The sequence below is a fragment of the Phoenix dactylifera genome, chromosome 1 (genome assembly GCF_051530095.1).
Source record: "Phoenix dactylifera cultivar Ajwa chromosome 1, Ajwa_hap1_PhDact_Kaust_v1.1, whole genome shotgun sequence".
In the NCBI taxonomy this organism is placed as follows: domain Eukaryota; kingdom Viridiplantae; phylum Streptophyta; class Magnoliopsida; order Arecales; family Arecaceae; genus Phoenix; species Phoenix dactylifera.
The window spans coordinates 14817115-14844362 of record NC_143190.1 but is presented as its reverse complement, the minus strand read 5'-3'; the positions used below and the strand labels follow the sequence as shown (position 1 = coordinate 14844362).

At 37.0% G+C, this 27248-nt stretch overlaps 2 protein-coding genes across 10 annotated transcripts; one reads left to right on the top strand and one right to left on the bottom strand.

Annotated features, from left to right (window-relative positions):
- Positions 1-7835: 7835 nt before the first annotated feature.
- Positions 7836-11487, top strand: LOC103723764 (protein neprosin-like). Its single transcript, XM_008814792.6, has 7 exons — positions 7836-8358; positions 9297-9383; positions 9502-9753; positions 9883-10047; positions 10181-10234; positions 10451-10597; positions 10780-11487. The coding sequence occupies exons 1-7, from the start codon at positions 8200-8202 to the stop codon at positions 11155-11157; spliced, it is 1242 nt and encodes a 413-aa protein (XP_008813014.2). The 5' UTR covers positions 7836-8199; the 3' UTR covers positions 11158-11487.
- Positions 11488-14212: 2725 nt separating this feature from the next.
- On the bottom strand, positions 14213-26966 carry LOC103723765 (FMN binding protein). Of its 9 annotated transcripts, none has more exons than XM_089930452.1 (15): positions 26609-26966; positions 26292-26354; positions 22919-23005; positions 21785-21883; positions 21503-21598; positions 20555-20620; positions 20347-20437; positions 19820-19887; positions 19669-19734; positions 19438-19488; positions 16694-16758; positions 16446-16526; positions 15551-15670; positions 15324-15428; positions 14213-14280 (listed from the first exon to the last, which is right to left on the bottom strand). In XM_089930452.1, the coding sequence occupies exons 1-13, from the start codon at positions 26843-26845 to the stop codon at positions 15604-15606; spliced, it is 1137 nt and encodes a 378-aa protein (XP_089786578.1). In that variant the 5' UTR covers positions 26846-26966; the 3' UTR covers positions 14213-14280; positions 15324-15428; positions 15551-15603. The 9 variants fall into 9 exon arrangements, with proteins under 9 accessions (XP_089786578.1, XP_089786577.1, XP_089786582.1 ...); XM_089930451.1 differs by lacking the exon at positions 14213-14280 and adding an exon at positions 15014-15225; XM_089930456.1 differs by lacking the exon at positions 14213-14280 and adding an exon at positions 15014-15225 and having other exon boundaries at positions 16446-16563; positions 26609-26964.
- Positions 26967-27248: the final 282 nt, after the last annotated feature.

Sequence of the window (27248 nt, the reverse complement as noted above, 5' to 3'; positions counted from 1 at the left end):
AGTTTTTCTAGCATGATTAGTTAGGAAAATTGGTGAAAAGTGATATTTCTAGAATAAGTGATATAATTAGTACACCGATTTCATTATATTTCTGAAAGTGTCTAGTCACGGGCAGCACGCAGGGAGACAGACGGGGAAGAATGGAGACGTATTCCTGGGCACATCTGGATCCAGCTGGAGGCTACACAGATGTCACACATATAGACACCGGTCCTATCACCAAGACTCCAGCTTTTCTCTTGGTAGGCTTGATGTTGAGTCAATCAATGTCGTGCGGCCCCCTTAATCGATAAATGATGGCTATATATATTTACGCCACATTTAGAGGGCTGTTGCCGATAGAACTTTTAAAAGTAAAATTTTTTTAAAAAATTATTTATTTATTAATAATTATATTTATAAAGTGCTAGTTGTGTTTGGTAAACAAACTAAAAAAATACTTTTGTATTACAAAATTATCATAAAGAATAGTGCATAGTATTATATAACAGAGCATACTAAAATATAACATATATTAATATATAAATATATGATATAGGAAAGAAGAATACTTTTTTTTTGTACGGAAGGAAGTCTGATCCACGATTAGGATTCTTTGTTAGGGCTCCAGTAGATTTTTAGGTTTATAAAGAAACAAAGTATGTAATTGTTATATTTTTTTATAGGTATTTTGATAAAAAAATAGCTTTCTGACAAAGTTCAAAACAGGTTTTTCGGAAAGCTCCAAAATAGAGTTTTTTTCAAAAAGCTATTTTTAGCTTTCTGCAAAAACTAAAATAGTTTCTTAAAATTTTTACTAAACACCCTTTTTCATCTATATTGTTTTTGGAAGGCCAGAAAATACTTTTTGGCCTATCAAAAGCTCCTCCAAACGGCGACTTAGCCTCTAACTTTAAGGCTGCTACATCACCTTAAAGTTTACTAATATTACTTGACTTTTTGCCATCTGGCTGGAACATCGAGAACCTTATAAGCCTTGCGAATTAGATTCTTAATTGCCCAGATCTAATTGCATCCATCTGTTGGCTTTTCTTCGGAGGCATAGTTTGGTATGATTCCACTTGAGAAACAAGTCTGCCCGACTCTTTGAGAAGTTAGGCGAAGATTTTCCTCCTAGATTTCCATAATCAACGGAACGGCTAGCTTTAAAATGCACACCTAACCCATAGAATTTCATGATGGTTTGGGTCATTCTCTCTCTTCTATTAAGACGCGAGGACGCTGCCTTGCTTAGTCTTTGCAGGATATTCTATAAATTATTATGAGAATTTCAATTATTCTTGGTTTTGTCCTTGAATGAATGATTTCTTTTGACTTATTCTGCAGAGACGAACCGATCCATGAATTTTATGATTTATTCATGAACATATCACGACTAATTTAAGAAAGTTTTATTGCGCCGCAAACTAATGAAACCGAACACCTTTTGCTGCCGGTGATATTTTTCACAATCATTTGTTGCTCGTCTCTCCTATATTTGTACCTGAATAAATAAAGTTACAAATATTTCAGAAAATCTATTTTCTTAATTTTATTATTTTCTAATTTGTTGCTATAAGGAGTCATTCTAAATTGCTGATGCATTTCTTAGTTTTTTCCAAATTCCGGATCATTAAACTTGTGATTTTGCCTTACTGCATTGAATCCTTGCAACTTAGTCCCCAAAGTTTGGTATCAAGTTGGTGCGGAAGCAAGAATGATGTTAGCTAGGTGGTCTCAAATCTGATTGCTGTTGTTGTGGTGGTGGTGGTGATTCCACACATAAAAAAAGCAGTAGTAATCCAGTGAGATCAGCATTGTTTTATGGGTCAACATAGACCAAGGTTCCATGGTCAGAACTTTATTTTTGTTTAGTCTCCTCGCTCATTGATTCATGAAAAGTTGCCAAGTTTTACTCGAGAAAGAAAATTAAAAAGGCTGTGGTTTGAAACTCTCTTAACGCATTTCTATGACGACCAGCGGTCGGGGATCGGAGCACTGCCATTGAAGCATGGGAGTTGACGACAATAGCTTCGCACTGAGAAACATGCTACTATTTGATGCTCGTGGGCATGGGGCACCGTGCTGACGCCTACAGTGTCGTCCCTCCCGGCCCAAATCCAATGCCAACAGAACTATCTCCAGCATTTTCTTTATCGCCCCATCAATTGCCTGACTCGTTCATGAAGGTTAATACTGTTACGAGGTGCATTATTGTTGTTTCCCTCGGATCAGATCATGATGGACAAAAATGTTGGCTTTGTGTTCCCTACTTTACATGCATGATTATATCGGAGTCAAGTACTGTCATCAACCTTAATCTTGAACGCATCAGAAATCAATTTAACACTGATAAATGCTGATCGTTCTTTCTTTCTTTCTTTCTTTTGATTTGAGCAAACATCAGCACTGCATGCATTTCCACAAAATAAAGATAAAAAAAAAGAAGAGAGAGAGAGAGAGAGAGAGAGAATGGCAGCAGCACAAGTAGTCACTCTTATCATTTTGTAAGGAGCATAATTTAGTATGTCCGTATCAATTTCCTTGTTCATGATTGCACTTTTTGCTAGTGCAAGTAAATCGATTGCATCCAGCTTTCCACATATCAATGATTAGCATCTTTATTATATAATGCATGGTGGTGGATTCCTCTTTGTTTCTAATGAATTTTCCTTTAACATATACATACATATATATATAGATGGATTGGATGGGAACATGGAGAGGAATTCAATAGCAGGAAATGTAGGTCCTAGAAGCATATTAAAAAGTCCAATCATATTAGGGAAAGCAATATGCATCACAGTATAAAAGGCAAGAGATTCCACCTTTTTTCTTATTGGAGGTTGGAGATGGAGTTGGCTCTTCCTTTGTCTTGGTGGGTCTCCTTCATGGATGAGGGCAGCAGTTCTCTTAATTAAACCGAACTGCTTCATACTTATGCCCTCGGGTTTTTCCTTTTTAACCATGGCTGGACCACCGCCACTTCTCTCCACTGGAAAGGGGCATCATGCATGGCCCATGCTGGCTGCTGCACCCAAGCTCACCCTAAAAACTGGCCTCCTTTTCATTCCTGCGAATATGGGTTGGCCTTGTCCCTACCATTGATTTCCATCAGCGATGAACATTAAAGGCCATGCTCGCTCCATCAGCTCCAGATTCTCCTCCCTCAAAGCTGGCCCAAGCCAGCCAACCACCCACTCATGCAGCAGCCAAGGAACTAATAGAAGACGGCGACCTGCATGTGGAAGGGGCTCGACGACAACGGAGATCGATGTTCGAAGCTGGCCATAAAGCATAGCCTGTCGTTAATGCAACACATATAGCTTGATTCGGTGTGCATGGTAATTGAAATGGTCATGGTGCAAAGATTGGTTTTCTTGCGAAGCCTGTGGACGGACTGCGTGATTCTTGAGTAATAATTCAAGGGCTGTTACTGCCAAAGGATCGAGAAATTAGTGAGGCAGCACGGAAGTCCTGTAGGATGGGCACAAGAGGACAGGAGAGGGAGGGGAAGGCGGTAGGAGCAGCCATGTGATGCTTGGTGCTTCATGTGATCAATGGATTATTAAGGTCGGAAAAAGTACCCTTTGTATATATTAAAAGGCAACGGTGGTTAGAGAGAAGGCGCCACCAAAGTAAAGGAGGGAGGGAGAGAGAGAGAAAGAGAAAGGGGGGAATGCGGCTTTGGAGTGGGGAGAAAGAACAAAGCTCCTCTCCGCGCAGTGGGCCGCTTAAGCTTTCCTCTCCATGCTCCCACCGCAACATCAAATGTCTAAAGTTAAAGATACAGATGACACTCATCATCTAGTATATGCGGAATGTGGATAAGATTCGCATGGGATGCTTAGCCCGAGGGTTTCGTGTTTTCTTTAGCATCGGGCATAAGTAATGTGAGGACTCATGCGAGCGTGTGTTTAGTTCTACATCGGTTATTCTTTGGATAGATTTTAAGTACTTATAAAGGATCAAGCAATCCAAATAATACCTTTTGGCTAGTCTTTTTGCATTAAGTCCTGATTTGTTGCAAGTTGCATGTCCAAATTAAAAAAAAAAAAAAGAAGATTCCATTTTCACGGGCTTTGCAAGAAAGGGAGAAAAATAAAAAAGGTAGAAGCTAGCTTATAGCCCTTTCAGCCTTGCACTTGTTCTTCTGCTCTTTTCTTCTTTACGCTTCTTTTTAATCTTTTTCACTTTTGTTCTTGAATAATATATTTGTTTTCTCATCAATCATTGTGTTTGGTCGATGGTTGGATAGCCCATGCAGGCTCCCTCAGGACCCTCCCCTCACAAGAGGAATATTGTAGCGTAATGTCCTCTGTGCTTTGTCATGTTTCAAGAATCATCATGAATAAGTAATTAAGATAATTGATAAGGTATTGATATATAAGCTCGATTTAAACATTGTCCATGGTGGCTGCTAAAACTTAATTATTGATGCCACTCTTTGTTCTAATAGGCAACTAATTTTTTTTTTTACATCTTCCCTTGACCAAATTATAGTCGGTCTATTGTCCTTTTAAGATGTCACATTATACCCAAGATCCAAAGTAAGAGGGGCCACTTGCGAGTATGGATGTTCCATTCGGACAATACAGTAGCTTTCCAAGGCCAAGACAAGTTTTGTAGTTTTGCAAGGCATACGACAGATCTTCTTTTTTTTTTTTTTTTATCCTTAGTAAAAATACGATGTTATGACCATGAGTCCACAATTAGGGTTGTGTCGGTCGACAAGATTCCAATGTGAGTCATCCAGCCAACAAGAAAGAAAGAATAATTTCAGAGAATTTAACATATCTTATTTACAATATCTAGTCATAGCTTGGATTTATTTATCAGTAAAATGATGCCTCCCCAAAAAAAACCTCTAAAAATACTTTTAGTGATTTGAAAATGTAAATTTAAAGTATGAATTGCTATTGTGCATTATTAATTAATCAACATGGTATGAAAACATAGTATGTGTGTATATTAATATAAACAGAGGCATTTGAGATTGATGCAGTGTTAAATAGATTTTGCATAAAAGTTCTAGATGGTAGTCAGTTTTGTACTCTAGCATTCTTACTCAGACTACTTAGCCTCTACTATTATTAGTCAAAAAAAAAATAATCTAATTTTATATGTGTTTTGAATAAAAATGTTGTTGCTTTAGGAAATATCTTCATGTTAAATGCTATCATGTTTGCATCTAGAATGAATATGCATGCTAAAATAATCTATGCACTAATATTCATGATGTATATATCGATGCACATATGAATGTTTGAGTAAGTTACAAAATCTTCACGATATTAGGAAGAAATTATACTTATATTTAATAGTTTGAAAATTTTTGTTTATCTCTCTAAGTATTATTTTCATCTAATATTTTAATTTATAATTTAACAGAATATTAATCTGACCCGTTAATTTTCAACAGGACCTAAATACCATGTTAGAAAAATTTAAAAATAGCTAAAATAATCTTAATTAACATAACGGCCATTCAAGAATATAAACAAATATTTATATCCTTCTCCTCATATTAGAACAATTTTGACTTTTCATGTAAGTTGAACGGTTTCATTTTATAAACCATTGGGTGTAACTTTAAAAAACACAAATCTTAAGAATATTGTTGTAATTTATTTTAAATATTTAGCAATAGTTTTATTAAAAATTTACAAATATATGATTCTATATAGTCTGCAATAGATTTTTTTCAAAAAATAAAACATATTTTCAGTAACAAAATAAAATTAAAGTTGTCTTGGCTCCGCAGGAGCACTCCATTCCCATACCATGTTCTTTTTGTCGCATACGCTGGATTCCAAGTTCTAGTGTGCTGTCCGCACATGGAAGCGGTCGGTACGGGAAAACAAAAGATTCTGACGCCACACATCTCCACTCAGCCCGAATCTTAAGACAACTCAGTCCACAGCTCGGGTCAAACTTTTCCAAGAGCAAGTCAAAAAGCCAACCGCCTCAATAGTCGTGCAGGCTGAGGATATACGATGTCAGATTCTCGCCTACCAAGATACGGTATATATATCCTATTACTATCCTCTGCACACCGCTGCATGGTCGATATCATTAAATATAGAGCGGGTTCTCCTCATGGGCCATCAGAGCCGTCCGTCCCCCGATAAGACTTCTAGACGGAGGTACAACATGTACAGCATCAGATCATGTGATCTAAGGTCCCCCAATTCTCACACGTGTGAGTTTGGCGGTACGTGTGCTGGAGAGTGGACGGTGATGCAAAACTTGGCCGACGCCGACAAGCCCAAATGACGGCAGGCTCCTTTGAATTCGTTCTTGGCAGGGAGCAAGTGGCTTCCAAGTTGCGACCTGAAAATATATTATTTTAAAACGTATTTATGGCTGTTATTAAAAAATATCTGTTGTTACTAATAAGAGCTTTGGATATATGGCAATAGGATCTAATCATAATATCATATAGTTTGGTTTTTCTGATATCATAGTTTTTTTATACAAAATTCAGAATGATCTTAGTTGTAATATTTTAACAATTGTTATAAAGGCCTCTCCTTATGTTATAAATAATTTTGTAAACAATAGATATTTATATGTAATATTATCATAATGTGGATAAGTTATATGCAGGTAAAATAATATTTAACTACGCTAGCAAGAAAATCATATTTTTATTTGATTGATTCCAACTAAAGTAGTTTGTTTATCACATGGATAATAATAGTTACATTTTGCCACCAAGGTGGTAGTCTGGTGCTAAGGGGGCGATAATTCCATTCGAGTTGTCTGAGTTCAAAACGTGCGGCCGTCGATTAAATTTAGGAACTGGATGTCCCACGTTCGGACGGCTCGTTGGTAGTTATCCTTGATGGTGCCAGATATGACGTATTCACTTTCGGATGGAGAGGGTGTGAGTAAAACGGTGTCCACCCGTATCGAACATTCTTCTGGCGGGGCAGGAGCCCAGTAGGGGCTGCTACACGGGGGGTGGGCTGGTTCCTTCCTCCCCTACCCATTTTCCTGAGAAAAAAAAAAAGTTACACGGCTACTCTATTTCTTTTAGAGAAATACAAATCAGGCCTTTTTTTTTTTTTTTTTTTTTTGAGATGGTATGCAATGCAATACCATTATATTCATCGATTCAAATTGTTGCAGCGCTGCTTGCAAGCAATTGTGTTATTTATAAGTTAACATAATAGCTCAATTTATATGATAATGCCATGTTGGATATTAAAAAAAAAGGAAAATGAGTATATCATGTAGTATAGCATTTTTTTTTTCTTTTCTAGCATTAAAAACCAACCTATTGCAATTCTATTTTCCCAGTATTTTTCCTTCACATGATTTCATGAATACAGAGAAAACATCTGGCATTTAGCAATCTATGCATTTAATATGAAGGATATTTGCAATTTTATAACCACAATATATATTTACTATAGAAATTATCTGCACAAAAAAGAGTTTCAGAACTAAACAACAAAAGAGGAAGTAATTAGGTTATTCCTTCAAAAAACTCCCCAGCTCCATCCAAACATTTATTACCGTAGGCCATCCCTAACGGTTCCAACGGCCGTTAGTTGACCGCATGCGGTAGAGAAAAAAAAAAAAAACCACCAGTCCAGGGCGGAGGACGGGGAATGGCAAAGATTTCGAATCCGAGGCGTCTCCCACGTGCGACGCCTCTCGGCCCGTGGGCGGACACGGAGCGTCAGAAGGCGAGGCCACGCGGGGGCATTTTGGGAAGACACCTCTGAAGTACACTCGGAAACAGTAAAAAGTTGGCGAGCCCGGGAGCGAGCGTCAGTTATCTGGGCCCCACCCCCGACCCCATCCCCCATACAACGCGACACGAGGGGCTAAAATAAGCTTCTCTTATTCCAATCCGAACAACACCGACGCACTCCTCTCTCTCTTCCCGTTATGCCCCTCCAACGGATACATCGATAATAGAAGAGAGATAGTGACTCCACGAAAAGGGAAGGGGAGAAAGGGGAGCAAAAAGAGGGAGAGGGAGGGAGAGAGAGAGAGAGAGGAGTTTGAGTGGGTGTGTGCGAGTGAGGGAGAGTGCTTGCGGGTGGTACCGGCGACGAGGTTAGGGGATTTATTTGGTTGATGATGAGATAAGGGGAGGGGGGATGAGATAAAAGAAGGAAAGAAGGGGATTTTTATTTGATTTTCAGCTGGTGAGGGATCTTTTTTTCTCTCTTTGAGGGAGGGGGAGAGAACGAGGAGGGGGCCATGGCGGCGCATGTTAGCGTGAACCATGGCTTGCTGGCGCTGTTACTGGTGCTGATCTGCTTATCGTGCGCCGAGGGTGGGGAGCAGGCCACGAGGCAGTGGCTGGAGGTGCGGCGGCACCTGAAACGATTCAACAAGCCCGCCATCAAGAGCATTAAGGTTCTGCCATCCCACTCTTTTTCTTATTCTCTCTCTCTTTTTTTTTGTTTTTTTTTTTATTTCTTTGTGGAAAAATGGCTCTTTTTTTTTTAGTTCATTCCTGGAATTCTTTGGCTAGATTTTTTTGAACCATTTTTAGGAAGAATCTATTTTAAAAACATATGGTTGTTGATTTATTAGTTTTTGAAGAATATTTAGTTGGTCGGGATTTCTTAAGATTATTTGCTTCATTATTAATATTTTAAGAAGCGTTTTGATCTCTATATATTTTTAATAATATTGCTGGGTTTAGGTTTGCTTCCCGGATCATCCCTGCTTAAAATAATACCTGTACAATGCTCGCATGTTGATGTCTTCTACCAAAATAGCAACTTTAGATTTTTTTTTTGTTGCCTTTTTAGAATCAAAATTAGGAATTTTCATTTCGTTTCCTTGAAATAATTTAGTTATATTTTATTCTCTCACAGCAGTTCAATCTAATTTCTTGAATAAATATCATTCCTTTCTACTAATTTGTGAGTCGCAAATTGTTGAGCTGCTATCTTATTCCAATTTTTTTAACCTTGTGTTCTCCATTATTGGTGTGTTCTTGCCTAATCTTTCAAAGATTTAGCATTTCTTCTTAGATCTCTTTCCTTCTCGGACTAATTCTGTCTGTGTGTGGGTGTGTGTGTGTGTTTGGCATATTGGATTTTTTGACCAAAAATTACAAGCTAAGATACTTGTCGGAAAAAGAAAATAAATCTGATTTCTATTGTTCTTCTGGGTTAGTTTTTTTTAAAAAATAAAAGTTTTTATTTCATTTCAGTTGTTCAGTACAGACCCATCTAGTTTCTCCTGTAAAGTTCCTCATTTGTTCACTGTAATGTTTCTTAATCTGTGGTCTCATTTGTTCTAATATCCTTTTTCCAAACCCACAAAAAAAAAAAAACAAACAGAGCCCGGATGGAGATATCATAGACTGTGTCCATGTCTCTCATCAGCCAGCCTTTGATCATCCTTTTCTCAAAAACCACACTATCCAGGTCTACTCTCTTTCCCCTCTCACTTTCTCTTCTTTTCAAATTCTACTCGTTTCCCTTACTGTTTATACCTTGTGGTTTCTTTGCTTTACTTTATCTCCACTTTGTGTGAAATCTTCAGGTGAGGCCAGCTTTCCACCCATTTGACCTATATGATGAGAACAAGGTGGCATCAAAGAAGAAATCTAGCTCCATAGCTCAGCTTTGGCATCAAAATGGGAGGTGCCCTGAGGACACCATCCCCATTAGAAGGACCAAGAGGGATGATGTGCTGAGGGCCAGCTCTGTCAGAAGGTATGGGAAGAAGAGTCACAGGACTGTACCAAATCCCACTTCTGTAGACCCTGACCTTCTCAATGAGAGTGGCCATCAGGTATATGATTCTGAAAATATATGAAAAGAGTAACTTCGGAACAAAGTGGCTATTACTTTTCCATTTTCTTCCTTTCCTTGGCCCTTCGCCTTTCTAATTTGTGCTGTTTGTGGGTCTTTTTTTGAGCAGCATGCAATTGCTTATGTAGAGGGAGATAAGTACTACGGAGCGAAGGCAACCATAAATGTATGGGAGCCAAAGATCCAACAGCCCAATGAGTTCAGCTTGTCTCAGCTCTGGATTCTTGGGGGTTCTTTTGGAGAGGATCTCAATAGCATTGAAGCTGGTTGGCAGGTATATTATTATTGTTTCAACTGTAACTAAATAGAAAGTAGTTTTGATTTTGTGAAAATCTTATGAAGGTGCTTACTCTCTTCATTCATGCATTAACTTCTGTTGGTTAATCCTTTGTGTGGGAAAAAATCAGGTCAGTCCAGATCTATATGGAGATAATAACACAAGGCTATTTACTTATTGGACTGTAAGTTATTTCTATTAGTTTTTTTTCTTTCCTCATGTTCTTCCACCTTGCCTTCTATGAGTTAGTTCTCTTCTGTTGTTTTCGGTCAATTATATGAAAGAGATGAGGTGCTACCGACGTTCTTCGTTTAAATAGACGAGACTAAGGCCAGAATTATCGCATATCCTTATTTTAAAAAATCGGGTGGCTTCTAATATTTTGCCATGAAAATTTCAGAGTGATGCTTATCAAGCAACAGGCTGCTACAACCTACTCTGCTCTGGGTTCATTCAAATCAACAGGGAGATAGCAATGGGTGCCAGTATCTCTCCAATTTCTGGCTTTGGTGGTTCCCAATATGATATCAGCATACTTGTCTGGAAGGTGAAAACAAGATTCACATGATCTTAATATTAAAATACAGAGAAGAAATAGAGAATCTCTGCCACTTGTTCTTTGTTATTTCTCATGCAAGCTCAGACACCCTCCCGAATCTCTACACAGTTCATATTTAATATTGCATCTTCACCTTTTATCCATAAATAATGATAAATATTTGCATGCAGGATCCGAAAGAGGGGAATTGGTGGATGCAATTTGGGAATGACTATGTGTTGGGCTACTGGCCTTCTTTCCTGTTCTCCTACTTGGCTGACAGTGCCTCCATGATCGAATGGGGAGGCGAGGTGGTGAACTCGCAACCGGACGGCGAGCACACGTCCACGGAGATGGGAAGCGGCCGTTTCCCGGAGGAAGGTTTCGGCAAGGCGAGCTACTTCAGAAACATTCAGATAGTTGATCAGTCCAACAATCTGAAAGCTCCCAAAGGGGTCGGCACCTTCACCGAGCAATCCAACTGCTACGACGTGCAGAATGGCAACAATGGTGACTGGGGAAATTACTTCTACTATGGGGGTCCTGGTAAAAATCCCAACTGTCCATAGAAGACCCTAGCTTTTTTTTTTTATATATTCCCTCCTCCCCCTTAATATTCCCCCCCTGTACCCACTCAATGTAATACACTCCTTTTAATCCTAGGCAGTGGTGACGTGCATTGTTCTCTTCCTCAGAGATTTTGTGTTGGCTCCCCTCTTCTTCTTTTTTTCTTTTGTACCTACTCTCCTTGTAAGAGTTTGGAGAGATGGGAGGTCAAGTTTCTCAAGAGAGACAGGCCTGTGGTGTAGTCCCCTTATGTAATTGTTTCTTTATCCTTTGATCCTCTCTTGGAGTCATTTGTTGTTGAATTATCTTAATGGATTGATGAGATTCTGGTACCTATGAGCATGGTGACAGAAGGGTGACTAGATGTCTGCTATGGGCAGCATGAAGCATGGGACATGGCAGAACAAATAGATTTTTATAAGCAGTTTGTAAAAAAAAACAAAAAAGCTTAAGTCTTTTTATATAGTTTTGTTGGTGAGATGTTGGAAAGGTTCAGGGAAAGAGAGGTTCTTGGGGACGGATGTTGGTGCATGTGGTGGGTGGAATGGTCTCACGGTCCAACATCTTTATTTTATGGACGATAATGGCTTCCTCCACTTCCCCTGTGGTCTTTGGCTCAACTTTTACGCTTAGATCCTTGCTTAGATTACACTTTATTCCATGACCACATCTTTTCTATATCATGGTCACGAGCATCTCAAAGAACGTGTGGTGCAGTCACATGACATACAGTGGGGTTTTGGTGGGATTCAAACCCCCCCCCCCCCCCCCTTATGCCACTCTGATCTCTTGAATTCAGACTTATTAGTGGTGGCCTGCCAACTTTTGTATTCATGTGGGGGAAAGATCCTTTGTGGAAAAGGAAAGCTACTCCAAAGAAAGTTGGCATTTTGGTTGCTTGCAAAAGAGAGAGCTGTGATTCTTTTCTTTCCTGATCTCTGCATATTTAGTTCATATTGGAATGGGATTTGAATACTAAAATAAAAGTAAAAATTGAATTTTAGGAGATTGGGATATTTTCGAAGAATCTGCATGAGAACGAGACTCTTCTCAACCAAATGGCTGGAATGAGTCATTTCTATTCTCATTCCAGAGTTTAATCCTCCAACTAAGCATGCCCTTAGATCCTTATCTGAGATGACAATTTCCTCGTCAAATTTCTATCAGAGGATCTGTTCTAACGATGTCAAGGGTCAAACAAGGAAGTTGTTCTTGAGCCGGCTTTCTTTGCTTGTTCGACTTAGGGATTGGGTTCAGTTCAGTTTGATTAATCTCAAAAAATAAAAAATTTTATAAATTATATATTATTTTTTAACTATTTTCAGGAAAAATAATTTCATATTAATTTATTGTAAATTAATATAATTTATATTATATAAAATGTAAATTAATACTTGTCATGAAGAGCATAAGCAGAGGCTTTTACGATTTCATCGTACTCTTAAACAAGATTTCCTTTTAATTTCAGAAAAACATGGGAACCCAAGAAGATGGACCCATCAAATTCCATTGGGACCATGAATTGAGATGCAAGTGAAACAAGGAAGTTCCTCGGAAGGAGTTAAGACTATATTTGGATTAGGTATGGGCTCTTCGGAATAAGAAAATATTATATCAAATATATTAATTTATATCGATATAAATAAATATAAATCACAATTTCAATTTTAGACAACTCGGTATTATACCAAGCTTTTTATGTTTGGATACTGATGGGGGATAAGAAATGCTATTTAGATGTTACATGGAAATAAGGGGATGAGAAAGATGATTTTTTTAAAAAATTAGGCAAGTTTGCCCTTCAAAACCTATTATTCTATAATAAAATAATATATATTATAATAATATTATATAATAAGATAACAATATCAAATATTAGAATATTATGGTATGATATTATATTATGTATTATATCATATGATATGATAGAATTATAATAATATTGTAATATCAGTATATAATATGATTATTGTACTATATCATATCATATGTTAGCACATTATTGGAGGGCTAAATTTATCGTTTTCTTTAATAAGAAGGGGGATGAGGGAGAGCCTTAAACCAAGTTATAGTGGATTAAACTTGTAACATGGAACCTTTGGTATAGAGTTTGGCTGAATAAATAGACCAAACTCTGAAGTTATCCACCGAAAAACACGTTGTGCTTGCCCCTTGTTCCAGGGTAAGCAGGTATTAAGTCGTTTTCGTTGCCAATCCAAACATTGCCTAAGAGATCGGTTTTTAAGGAACAAGGAATAAGAATCATAAGATCCTATTCCCAACCGAAGTCCAATCATTTCAAAGAGACCACTTCTTGGATCAGCATGAAAGTTAGTTAAAAATCCTTGATTATTTTTTCCACCAAATGGAGGCAGCAAAAATGTCCTAGGTCATTTTAAATTTTATAGAATTTCTTTTCCTCCACACTCCCCAGAAAGAAGCAAGAAAATGAGAAATAGAGCCCCACACCATCATTTGACTTTAGCTTTGAAAGATGAATATGGGCAAGATATAAATAGGTGCGATAAAAACACAAACCGGAGGACTTGGCCAAGCTCTCTTCCACAAGTTGTCAGCAGCAGCAGCAGCAGCAAAAAAAAAATAATTTTATGCGGATTTTCTATATTTGACTGAGGCTCTTATCCAATCTGCCACCAAAGTTAATGAATTTATTGTATAATCTAACAGTGAAAATCTGGTTAGGAGTCCATTTCCATCTAATCTTATCCTTGTTATAACATGGTCTAATAAGATTCAAAAATTTCATAAGATAAAGGAATTCATTTAAAATATCCCCAACAAGAGACATTCTAAGTGTAATAATAAAGAAATTCATTTAAAATATCCTCAACAAGAGACATTCTAAATGAAATAATCCATGAGTGATTATTGTTAAAAGCAGTCTAATATAAAGCCGCAGAAGCAATCTGATCTAAAGCAATTTGAAAAAGATTAGGGAATAGATCAAAGAAGGGAATATCACCAAGTCATCTATCAAGCCAAAATCTAATTCTTTGACCATCACCCAACAGAAAAGAAGCACCACAAAAAGCCATCTTTGGATTTGAGAACACCTTTCCAGCTTGAGGAAATAGGAACAGAATTAAAAACTCCGAAGCAAGCTCCTGTAAAAGAAACCATATCTCTTAAACAAGATTAATCAGATCTTTTTGAACAAGTTCATAAATAACCTTAGTTCAGCTCAGAACAAACAAGAGCTTACTTGAGCATAAGCTCTATTACAGAACAAGCTAACCTTGCACCAGACCTGGCTCACTAAAGCTCCACACATTTACAACCCTACAAATCTCCTGCAGGGCTAGCTGGCAAGGATCTTTGCTGCATCTAATTCTTTCCAGTTACTAGCTTCACTCAACCTTTTGTTATGACACACTTTGCAACCTATGGCCGCTTCAACATTCTGCTTGTCTAGGAGAATATTAGGAAGATTAGGTGGGTGGATAACTTGTGTCATTTTCTTCGATTAATTGGAAGAACAGTCCAGACGAAGTTTCTTATGAATGCAAAGCTACAAGAAAGATTGGAGAAAACTTTTGGCGAGCCATCTGTTTCATGATCCCAATTTTTCCTTTCATATAATTCAAAAACATCAACAAAAACTACTTATTGCATTCGCCACCAATGGGTTTGCTTGACTACCTAGGCCTAGTCTTCCATCATAATGATCCCAAACAATCAGCCTAAATTAACTTTTGCTGTCTTCGGTATCAGTTTTTTTGGTGAACGATTTCTGATACAAGTTAATTCAAGGACATGGCATCATAACCAGCCTAACCTGCAGTATCCAAGAGAAGACAAAATATTGCATTCTAATCTTTCAGGAATACACAATGCGTCTCCGTAGCAATAAAAATGTTTATAACATGAAAATGATGATAATGCTGGGCAAAGTAAGCTTACAGACACAGCTGAAGAAAATTTAGTGGAAGATAAACTGCAAAGTCCCCTATATTCTCAACATGATAGCTAGTACCCGTTCTTACGTCTCTTTCCACACTTCAAATTTCAGGAACATCAATCTCTACTACCAATTTAAGACCTAAAATGTACTGAGAAAGGAAAATTTGAGATATAATACATCCTTTACAATCAAATTGTTTATATCTGATTTAAACTTTGAGAATAAAGCCCAAATCCATGTAGCTACCTTAGAAGCATGCCAAGATTTCCATTTGCCATTATGGCAACAATTATTGCTTTCAAGTTTCCACATTCCTCAGAGTTGCCATGCCCAGGGATATCCTTATATGTACTGCACAGAAATCAATGATGCCTTTTAGACTTATTTCTCAGCAATTGGAAGTGATAACAGAACAAACTATGAAAAAAATACATGGACTCAAAGGAGAATAAGCATGAAATGTAATTATATACTTCATCTGATATCAGACAAACAACCAATAACTTCTCTCTCCTTAGTAAATTGTTCATTCAGCTGTGGGACTAGAGGATTTAGCAGCTTGAAGCATTTCCACAATGAGAGTCTTCACATCCCTAAATAACAGAGCACAAAAACTGGATCAAATATAAGCTCAGCTTTCACACCATTGTAAAATCATGGAAATCTTGAAGTGTACCTGCATATATTCTAGATAGTACAAAAGAAGATACATCAGACACCAAGGAGTTAACTATTGAGAGAATTCATAAAAATCTAAGCACCCACAAACAACAGTATTGCTTCTCTACATATATGCATATGAATGCACTAATTTATAAAATATCTTATTAATAGTTATTAGATCATGTTTTAGGGAAAAACTTTTAAAAGATTCCATATCTAACTGCATAACCTCGGGCATGAATGCTTATAGATCCAAAGGGTATCATAAAAAAGCTATAAAAGCAGAGATTTTCAGAAGTGAATCACTAGAGCAGTGAAAGGAGGTATATCAATCTAATAATGTCCCGAGACGGAAAGGCTAACCATAAAGTAATTAACTCGGGTCCTTTGCCCTATTTTAAGTAGTTAAGATCAGCCCAACGCACAACCAATATGGAACTAAATATATGCATGCACAAGTCCTTACACAGTCATCCCAGTTAAGCCCTGACATCCTCACGCAGGAAGGGTACGATCACAAATAGAGGACTTGTGCTGGCATGTGTTAAGTCCCACAATCAAATGTGCAGTATCGAGACCATGAGTACTTGAGCAAGGTCAAGGATCCCTAATAATAACTTCTAACATTTTTGGGAGAGGTTTTAATTCAATTATAAATAGTATCAAAACTGACTCAATCCACGACCCACATGGAGTAGAGCTTACCACAAGCTAGTCATGGTATTTTTGTTTCTGATTGGACCCTTGTGAGGATGTTTGGGCTTAAAAGGGGGAGCATGTCGGAATCTGTGCAAGCTTGTATCAGTCCCATATCGGTTGTATGCTGGATAAATAATAAAATACTTAAGTAGGGCAAATGAACCCAAATATAGAGTGCATCATCTTACATAACAATTATTTGGTCCACTATAACATTTATTTAGGATATTAAAATAAGCTTGAAAATGGCTTACTTCCTATCTTGGGCACGCCTAGGAAATGGTATCCGAAGCTTCTGAGTGTTTCCTTGATAACCAGCCTGAAACCATAAACATGAATTGCTGTAGTATCAGTTGAAAAAGAAAATTGAAGTTGCAAGGTCCCTATTGAAATAAACTGCACAACTTTGTACGCTTGGAAACAGGCAAACAAAATACCAATAGAAATTCAACATTGCTCAAGGTGCTCGTGCCATATGACATGCATCATCGAACCATTTTGGACGTAGAATGAAGTCATACGGTTTCATGCCTCATTGCAATAAAGCATATTTTCAGTATCCTCCCTTTGAATGGATAGCCACAATTTATTTGTTTTATTTCCTTTGTTTAGATTAATAATAGAAGGTGAAAGACTAGACCAATAAATTTTGTAGTTTAAGAAGTAAGTTTCAGAATGTTACAAACAACCATCCAGGAGAAGAGGGTTACCCAATATATACAATTACGGTAGCGAACAATCCCTTATGCATGAAGTGAACATACCACTTAAAGACACATGTCAATGCATAAATATTTTTGAAGTACATATTCCTGCAAGTCCAAAATCTTCAACACCTCCACTACTAACAACTCATGGGAGATTAAAGATAACATTTGCCCAGTTAAAACTGGTATTTTGCCATCACAGGGGTATTTGGATGGTCTAACTTTCATTCATAACATGACCTGCTCAAATGAAATAGCTTGTTTCGCACTACAATATTGCTTTTTTATCTGATGACAGCTTTTGTTAAAGCTTAATGAAACAAAATGGACAAACATTTTATAGCTTACAAGGTAATCGTGTAACATAGGCATGTCTTGCAATTGATAGTAATAGAGTATTAATATGCAACTTTCCAATCTTATAGATTTTCTGCTATGATCATCAAAAAATAAACTTTCTAGTTTTGGCTCAATTTGTCAGCAATCCTTTGAAGATGAAATTAAAAACCATAGTGTTTTGTCATTAGTCTAAGTCAATCTGTGCTCCAAGATCATAATTCAATCAGTTATAAAGCAATGAGTGCTTGATAAACCAAATGTAATGCATAAGAGAGTTAAAGTCATTAACAAAGTACAAATTGGACAATATGTGCTCTAGCTGCTCATAAAAAAAAAGAGTATGAGCTATGTAGAGATTGCTGCAGTCAAAGAACAAGTCCTAGGAATATTAAGAGTTTAGCACGATTAATTAGAATCATTATAAAATCTTCTACTAATGCATTTTCAGAAAAAATTAACGTACCGCCAGAACACTTGGTGCCACCTAATTACACAAGTGGAGCCAGATAGGACCTCCCCTCAGAACACTTAGGACCAGACCATCTACCTTACAAAGATTGTGTGCTAGTAGGACAATACTTGCAAAATAAGTAGTAAATTCTGGCCCACAATTGAGACTCTCTGTATGTCAGTAGTAAGCACTAAAACCAATAACCAAGCTATATTCTTTAGCAGAAAAACCAAAACCCAAATCAATGTCATCCAGCATATCATCAGTACATCTACCCAAAAACCTTCCATCAAAATGTAGATGCATCTTCACCTATTTCACCAGAAAATGTGTTTTTTTTTTCAAACAATCTCATCCAGAAAGCACCACCAACAACTTCTTCCCAAGGAAAGTCCTCCACTCTTGCAGCTCGTCACCCAAGTGAAGAGGCTTGAAAAAATAAGAGAAATGACTTGCCACGGATAGACCAACCGCACAATGCATACAAAAAAGTACCAAAGAAATGTTGATATAAATACCTAGCATCTCAACTTCTCCAAGAACAGAGATCATATAACTCAAATGCCTTATCAACCGTTGTCAGTAAGTGATTCCACAACAAATCCTTGGTGAAGCTCAAATCAGCTAGCAATAGGACCTTTAGAAATGCGGATGCAGAACACTGGGGGGATTAAGAAAAGTAGCAGCAGATGTTGTCTAGGTAACAACCACAGCCCATTAAGAAGGAATTAGAATGTCCTTTTTTTTCCTGCCTTTTTTTCTTTGTTTGTTTTTCTTCCCCGGGGAGGGGGGGGGGGGGGGATGGAAATTAAGTCATACAACCACTGACAACCAATTACCTAAGAGCAGGGCTCCTTAAAAACTAAATTTTGAAACAACGTTCTTAAACTAGGCCAGGGCATAGACCTGTTTAGGGGTTCGAAACTGGCTCAGATATCGACCTGTTTTGGTTTCTGAGTCATGGGATAGTAGATCAACCCATTGAAGCATAAATGAGAGTATATATTGAAGGTAACATGGTAATAACAGGACTGCTATCATATTATATCGAAAGAAAGATTTAGTGTGGTGTCAAACTGTCAATGACCATCTTGTCAAAGATTAAACTTTTGAGCATTTGATTGTTTTTAAAGTACCAAATAGCAATTACCTTAAGGACTCTAAATTTGTCTTCTGAACTACACTACTGTAGTGAGCTATCACTTTTAAATTGGAGGTCTACATATAAATTTTGTAACAATTCTTTAGAATTAAACAAAAGTATGAAGTGCACATTATACTATTGAAAACTTTATCCGATTCACCCTTCTCATTATTGTATAGCCGACTTATTCTTCCTCAATTTTTTGTTTGCCAGTGAACAATCAAGAAGTAAATTTACTTTAGATGTGTGAATGGAAGGAAATGTGAGAGTTTCAATAAAATATAAACATCATGGAAGTTTCATGCATCTGACAGAGAACGTGCACAAGAATCCAAATCAAATGAACATTAGTAGCACCTTTACGTTGAAACCAAGACTGTCAACATCCAGCATATAAGCAGAGTCCACCTGAAAAATGTTCTTCCTTTATTTAGTCTGTCAGCCAGCCATAATGAACCAAAATCTTTGTAGTTGATGTGGTTGTAAAAATAAAACAACAAAAGTGTAACACTGAGAGAGAGAGAGAGAGAGTAATGCACATAAAAATTTCTTAAGGCAGTTGTCCATATTCAATATGAAAATTATTACCTTAACTGAGGTCGAATATTGTACTATAGCTTTTGTATCATCAGCATGATCCCTATTCATGTGGGACTAAAAAGAAAAAAGAAAAAAGGGTTAAAAGTGCAAAAAGCATAAATAAGAATCATAATAACAGCACCGGAAAAGGTAAGAATACCGTGATAGGCTTTGAAAACTGGTATATTGGATCAACTTTTGCAGATTTATACTCCTCCGCATCAAATTCTAGTACGCATGGAATCATAAGTAACAACCATCACATTTAATTTCGATGTCCTCAAGTAATAAACATGCAACATTTGAATTTGCTATGATCAGTAGCATTACTAATGTAGCAAGAAAACCTTCAAACCAATGTAGACAATAAAAAATGCAAGAGATGCGTAGAAAGATTAAAAGGACAAGTTGAGGTCGTGAGGTCATCAATTTACAGTTGCCACAATCCAACCAACAACTATCTTTTTTTGAGTAGTAATCCAATCAACAGCTCTCAAAAGGAATACAGAATTGAATTAGTTAGATTGCCGCTAACATCTCAGCATGATTCCATCCTCATAAATATCACACGGTATCTTAGGTCCAAAGTTTTTGAAGGTAACTAAGGCTTCTAGTTTCTATTAGACGTATGCTACTCCAGACCAGATTATACAAAGTGCTAAGATGATATACCAACATGCCACATACCTCCTGATCCTAACAGAGCAGTAGCAACTCCAGATACGTATCGCACAAATTTGGGTTTGATATGGATGTAATTGAAGTCACCAAAGTCAACCTTCGATTGAAGAGTTTATATTCAGCAATCTAAGAAATGCATAGAATAGTAGCATAGCAAGAAGGGGGGAAATGAGAAGGGAAAAGAAAAGCCAGAAAAACGGTCAGTAAAAATTACCCAGAATGCATCAGGATGTCTTCTGAGGTATGCAGTACGTATGGCCTCTCTATCATTTTCAGAGACCTAAAGGACAGTTTATGTTACAGAAAATTTGAATCCAAAGGTATAGAGGAAACAAGTCATAATGTTCAGAAAATGAAGTAAACTAAGGCATGATAACAAGAAGAATGCATTTACAACAACAAAATTTACAAGAGTAGTCATTAATTTTAAGGAAAGAATAACCATAACCAAAAAATATCATCTCGTAACTTTGACTTATCACAATCCTTAAGAAAATGGAAATTTATAACAGTGGGTACTTTAGATTGCGGTGCAAAAAAACTCATTGCTGAATGTTTGAAGATGAGAAAAACTTTAAATCAAATGAATACATGACTACAGAAGACCACTATCAAAGTGAATTGAAATCATAAGGCTCATGTGCAATTCTTATAATTCTCTTGGTACTAAGTATCTACTTGTAACATCCTGTGCCAATATAATGGCTCAAATGCTCGCTAAGCAACAGTTTAGATGATGTTAGGATGTCACAGTACAAATTTACTTTGAGTCTGCAGAAGATCTATGAAGGACATAAATATCCTCCAACACAAACATTCCATGATAATTAGGATATCAATAGTCAAGTCTGGACATTCTCATTTGAGCCCATGTTGTAACTGAACTGCATTTTTCTTATTTTGCTTGCACTAATTACATAGATTGGAATCTTTAATATATTTCTCATAGTAACCTGGCGCTTGCAGATTTTTGACCACTCCTGGAACCTTTTTCCCAAAAAATTTTCAAGCAAAGACTATCAAGAGAAGAAAGAGACTGTATATACTGGAGTAGCACCTCCATATAGGGTGATTACTGTATCAGTCCTATCTTCAAGATCCTTAGCAACAAGCTAAGAGTATTTAGCAAAGACTATCAAGAGAAGAAAGAGACGGTACATACTGGAGTAGCATCTCCATATAGGGTGATTACTGTATCAGTCCTATCTTCAGGATCCTTGGCAACAAGCAAAGAGCATTTAGGTTTTGACATGAGATTCTGTAAATGCCAGTGAGTCTTTAATTAGTTGCTGTGTCATTCAAAGCATAAAGACAATGCTAGGAAGGAAAGGTTAAAATTATGGAAAATGCAAGTTTATTGAAACACATCAATTTGATATTCTGAAATAAATCAAAATTGTCAAGCTAAAATGTTCAAGGAATGACACTGCATTAACAATCACACCTTTGAATGAACTGCTAAACTACTAACTGCTAGTATTGGAGAGCCATCATGATCACACGCAAAGTCAACCATCGACCCTGCTGGATAACCTTCATGCTCCTGTCACAGTTGAATAGCCAAAAAATTTATTAGGTGAAAAAAAAAGCCCCCAAGTTGACATGCCTCAGAATTCTAGTTGCCTGATAATTATATTTTCACAATAAGTAAATTTACCAGTGTTCTTAAGATCAGGATGGAGTTGTAAATCATAAGAGCGGGTTAGATCAAATTGGATCGTGGATTTGATCGCAGTCATAAGATTTTTCTGATTTCTTTCAAATTTTTAAAATATACAAAAATGAAAAAATTGAAATATGAGGCAAATACAGAATAGATGAATGAAGAACAAAAAGTCACACGTACAAGAAGTCTACTTTCCACCAACATAAGATCATGTACATAGTGTGGCTGGTTATTCAAGATATTTATATACTATCTATCAATATAATTATCATTTTAGTTAGATTTTTTTAGGAAAAAGAGAAGGATAAAATTTTAATACGCAGATGGAAAAATATGAAATATGTCTCTTATTTTTAGCTCCATAAACTCCAAAAGCAAAATTTGCTAACTTTACTGCTCAAAGGCTTATTAGTATTAAGTAACTTAAAGGCATATTGACAAATAAATAATAGAAAATGGAACGCATATATTTAATATCTAAATAGAATAATCAAGTCATATCTTATGATCCAAGTGATTGTACATTTCAGAATATGGAACTAGATCCCAATATCCTAACAAATTCTTATTCAAAGATGAGCTCTGGATTGTTTAGTCCATTTTGATCTGGATTGTAAGATATGGATTGTGAATCGTAAGATTTTAATAACGATGAATGTTGACAATTAGCATAGTAAAGATAACACAACAAGCAGAAGTGCTCACACCTGGAGTCATAAAGAAATACTTCTTGATTGTATAACACAAACTAGACTGGAAGAAGACTAAGATTTAGGTATTTAGCAAGTAAATTATCACATAATGCAAAATGGTACTGTAAACTTATGCACAATAAAAACAAGATACCCAAGACAATACAACTCTAAGAAACAAAATGACAGCATCCTTATACGCCTTCAAAAGTTTAAAGACCTGTGAGAATGTAGAGAGCATTCCCCTGACACTATGATCAAGTATAGTTCGTATTTCCTCAATTGGAGAAAGTCGAGCTGCTGCCTCCTGTAATAAAAGAAAAAGTGTTTGCATAAGATATATATACCGCCAACATAAGATTAGTACAACTGAAATAACTCCCAGATTACCGCAAGTAAAATAACTTACAAGTATCAAATGCATGTTAACTCCAGAAAAACCACTATCACCAAATATTATGCTCGAATAGTTCATAAACTATTTATCTCAGTTTACCCATTTTTAATTGCTTAGGATATGCGTAAGATAATTTTTTAACCAAACTAAGTATGTTGAATGTTAGTCAACAAGCGACTAAATTTGCGAAACATTCATGTTCATTTTCATTTTTTCAATTTCCCCTTTATAGATCATTCATGATCCAATACACTGAACCTCGCTGCCTTCCTCTCCTATCCCTTCCACTGTTTACAAAACTTGCCTCTTAGTCTTGTACCTTTGGCATCAAAGAAGAACAACAGTTGTCCCAATTTACACAGCACCTTATAAACTTAATATTTCAAGAAGGAATGTAAAACACAGTATTACTACAATTAATACTTTTAAGTTAGATGCTAAAGGAAATGCTACAAGGTAACCATATATAAATATGTCTCGGTCAAGAAATATCAAAGAGAAATAAGTGGAGGGTGAAAGAAAGATGCAATGCTCTCTGCTAATGCAGTAGTGACAGAAGTATTATGCTAAAGAATACAAACATACAAGCATCACCTTTCGTTTAACACATTAGCCTATAAAAAAATAATCCCCTGTTTGCCTCCCCTCCCTTCCTTCATTTACAAGGGGGGACAAACTCATGATGGATAGCACATTGAAAGCTTCTCATATCATTAGCAATCATGATTCTTGGCTTTCCAAGAGACTAGAGTGTTCCCAACAAAGATATACTAGCTAACATACGAGAATCGAATTGTAACATCACCAAGCCAAAAAATACTGTACTATACTGAGATTAGGAAATACAAGAGGAAGAAAAGAAATACACAAGGTTATGGTTTCATCAGAGGTAGAGGCATAAAAGAGGTAGCATGTAAGATATTAATAAATGACTAACATCTTCCATGACACAAACAATGCCAGTCTCCGATCCTGGTGAAGAAGCAGAAGAAGAAGCTGACACATGCATGTGCAACTTAAAGGGCCTGTTTTGGATGCCTGGATACATAATCCATTGATATTATCTTCTGAACAAGAAAAGTTTTGAGAATTCTTGAAAAGGAATTGACTAGGTAAAAAAGAAATTTCCACCGATTTTGGGACGCTATCAATCACTTAATCCTAAAAATCTAAATAGCAAAAATGGATGAAAAGGTACTTTGTCTTGTCACTAAAAATTGGCATAATGAAATCTGAAACTCGTCTGACTCTTCAATCTCCTCCAACAATGTAACTTTCTTCCTACAAGTCCTTCGAACCCAGGATATTGTATCAGCAGATTATAGATTCAGGCATCCAAATAGCCCCTCCTATTATTGAAGGTTTGGATATCTCACCCTTCCTGCCTTGTTTAACTAGAAGATTTTAAAGAATATATGAAGATCAAGCTACAAATGCTTGAATATGCACACTCAAACAGAGATAACCCAGATTGTGAAAATGAGGTCTAAGACTTCGAATTCTTTATTCTAGAGCATGACGTGGCTAGGCTAATAAGGGAAATAGGAGCATTCATTTAAAACCCAGATGGAAATGCAAAAAATAAGAAAGAAGAAAAACTCTATAGCAAGTGAAAGCAGAGTAAAATTTTAAAAAATGAATTCAGTCTTATACTACAAGTCAGGGTTTCTCTATACATTTCAAATTTGAGGGTTTGAGTATGTACTATGATGGAAGCACCAAACCCCAGCGGGTTCAGAGGCCGAAACCGCATTACTTGGCGGCCATCGACCACGTCTCCCACGAAGCTGCCGACTCACCAGCGAAATAGACGAGGCCGAGAACAAAGGAAACCGAGTGTCGTGAGAGCGGAGGAAACTTGACGACTTCGTCATGCATGGGTCTCCAAAGCACGGACGTGGGAGCGGGGCGTGATGAGCGACGGCTCGGATGTCATGTGGACAAGGAAAGAGAGGACGCAGAACGGGGAATAAGGATGTGTGCATAGCCCGGGTCTCTCGTGGATGTGGGATGAGAAGAAGAGGAGTCCGAAGCAAGGGCGTGGACGTGGGATTTGATGAGTGATGGTGAGTTGATAAATGATGGCCCGGATACCAGGGAGGGGAGGAAGTATTTAATGGTGTGGAATGTCTTGGGTTGAGGGATGTGAAGAAAAAAGTTTGTTTCTTGTGTTGTTGTTTTGCATGGGTTGCTCTCACCTGAAGTAGAGCTAGTAAATATCATTTCCTTCTCTCTTATGTTTGGCTTCCTCTTCTTCTTTGGGTTGGGACCTATCATACTATATGGTACCCTTTTCAGTGTTCTATTCTTTTGAAAATTTTAATATTCTAGTTTCTGATATGCAGAGTTATATGTTGTCAATGTGGATTACCATTTTTGACACATGTAGCAGAACATTGTGTCCTAGTTACTATTAACTCCATCCATATTAGCATCATAGTATGTGTAGGTTATGTGCAAGTTACACTATAGAATGCTCATATAATCATTATAAACACTAGTAAGTTATGATAGAATATGGTTATAAGAGTAACAAACAATCTCTAAGCAGCCTTTAATGGTCCGCCAATCATTTAGTTTTCTGAACTTGAGATGTTGAAGAAGTTTGCCTTCTTAGCCATCAACCATGCAATGGACATGGATATTCTTCTTCTCAGAAAAATCTCCTTGAATGAAAGGGGCATTATCATGCTTAACAAAGAAGTTTTTCTAAACAAGGCATTTAACTACTACATGGAGTCATCCTAACACTATATAAAAGTGAGAATATTTCACCTACTAATCAATTTCCATAAAATACACCCTGATTTGATTTTGTTTCTTAACTAGTGTCATCGTTCTTAACTTTGGCACACTGTTTCTAATTCTAGACCTGTTGATTCTCGAATTCCTTGCGAATCTTCCTATCCAATGATTCTAATCCATTTATCTACCCCAGCCAAATTCTAACCCGGAAAGCTCTTTAGTTTTATCAACTTGGCAAACTGCAATCCCTCACTCGCAATAACTATTACTTTCCAAAATTAGTAGTTAACTAACCCCAAACATTTTGAAAATTTAGATTTCAAGATTATTAAATTATTACCACAACCATAACAATCAATCCTTGCCCAAGTGTTCGATTTCAGCTTCAAGATCAGTGAAAAAAAAGAAGAAGATTCTTTTCTTCTCCTACTATAGAAAAAAAAAATCGCACCTGGTGAGCCTGAATTCGCTGAAAAGCATCGGAACCGTCATTCACATCACCAGGCGCTGCTACCTGAAATTAATTAAGAAGAAAATCGTCCAAGATATCATAAAAATTAACAAATAAGTAAATAAGGAAAACATACGTCTTTCTCAAGAATAAGATCAGCATTAATCTTTAAAAAAAAACGAAAAAGAAAACAAATTTCCCAAGCAGCTCACAGAAATTGATACACAGTATCGAATATGATGGATTAAAATAATTGAATACAAATCAGAATCACGAGATTCTTGGGGCCAAAAAAGAAACCCTAGTTTCATTGATACCTGAGAGGACCGAGGCGCGGAGGAGGCCATGGCGAGAGGGGAGAAGACGACGAGGCGGCGGCGTCTAGGAGGACGAAAGAAGTGAGGTTTTGTGGAGTGGGAGACTTTAGGAAAGTTTTTGGGAAACGTCGTCAAGCCATGGATAAAGCGAGAGAAGGGAAGCGGGGGAGAGCGGACGGCTGGCGTCAGAAGCAGCGAAGTCTTCATCTCCCTCAACGGCTGCCTCCCAACTTTCATTAATTTTTCCACTCCACGCCGGAAAACGCTCCAAGATAGCTTTCTGCTCACGTTATTTCCTTCCCTCTTGCTTTCTTGCTTGTATTTAAAGCATCTTCCAGGGTCCACGTAGGGCCCAATCCGGACACCAAATTACACAGATAAATTCCCAAGTAAGCTGGCCTTTAGATCAGTATTTTTTCAGGGAAATTTAAACCAGCAACATTATCTGTTTTTTATTATTTTAAAGTAGAAGGAGGGTCTAGATTCTCCCCAATCTTGTCGACTTGGGGAAATCGTTACAAGATTACTTCATTGCCATTTACTACATTACTATTACAAATAAATGTAATTTATTTTAATATTGTCGACATTTTACCCTAATTTTTTTTTCTTTTCTTGAAGATTCCGGAAAAGCTCGTAG

Excerpts from the sequence above, each read along its gene's own strand:
- LOC103723764 (XM_008814792.6), top strand. The coding sequence starts at position 8,200 with ATGGCGGCGCATGTTAGCGTGAACCATGGCTTGCTGGCGCTGTTACTG. Across the intron at positions 9,754-9,882 it reads TCAATGAGAGTGGCCATCAG|CATGCAATTGCTTATGTAGA; the intron begins GTATATGATTCT and ends TTTTTTGAGCAG. Across the intron at positions 10,598-10,779 it reads TCAGCATACTTGTCTGGAAG|GATCCGAAAGAGGGGAATTG; the intron begins GTGAAAACAAGA and ends ATTTGCATGCAG.
- LOC103723765 (XM_089930452.1), bottom strand. The coding sequence starts at position 26,845 with ATGAAAGTTGGGAGGCAGCCGTTGAGGGAGATGAAGACTTCGCTGCTT. Across the intron at positions 21,884-22,918 it reads TGCTCTCTACATTCTCACAG|GAGCATGAAGGTTATCCAGC; the intron begins GTCTTTAAACTT and ends CAACTGTGACAG. Across the intron at positions 19,888-20,346 it reads TGCTCTGTTAGGATCAGGAG|AATTTGATGCGGAGGAGTAT; the intron begins GTATGTGGCATG and ends CATGCGTACTAG.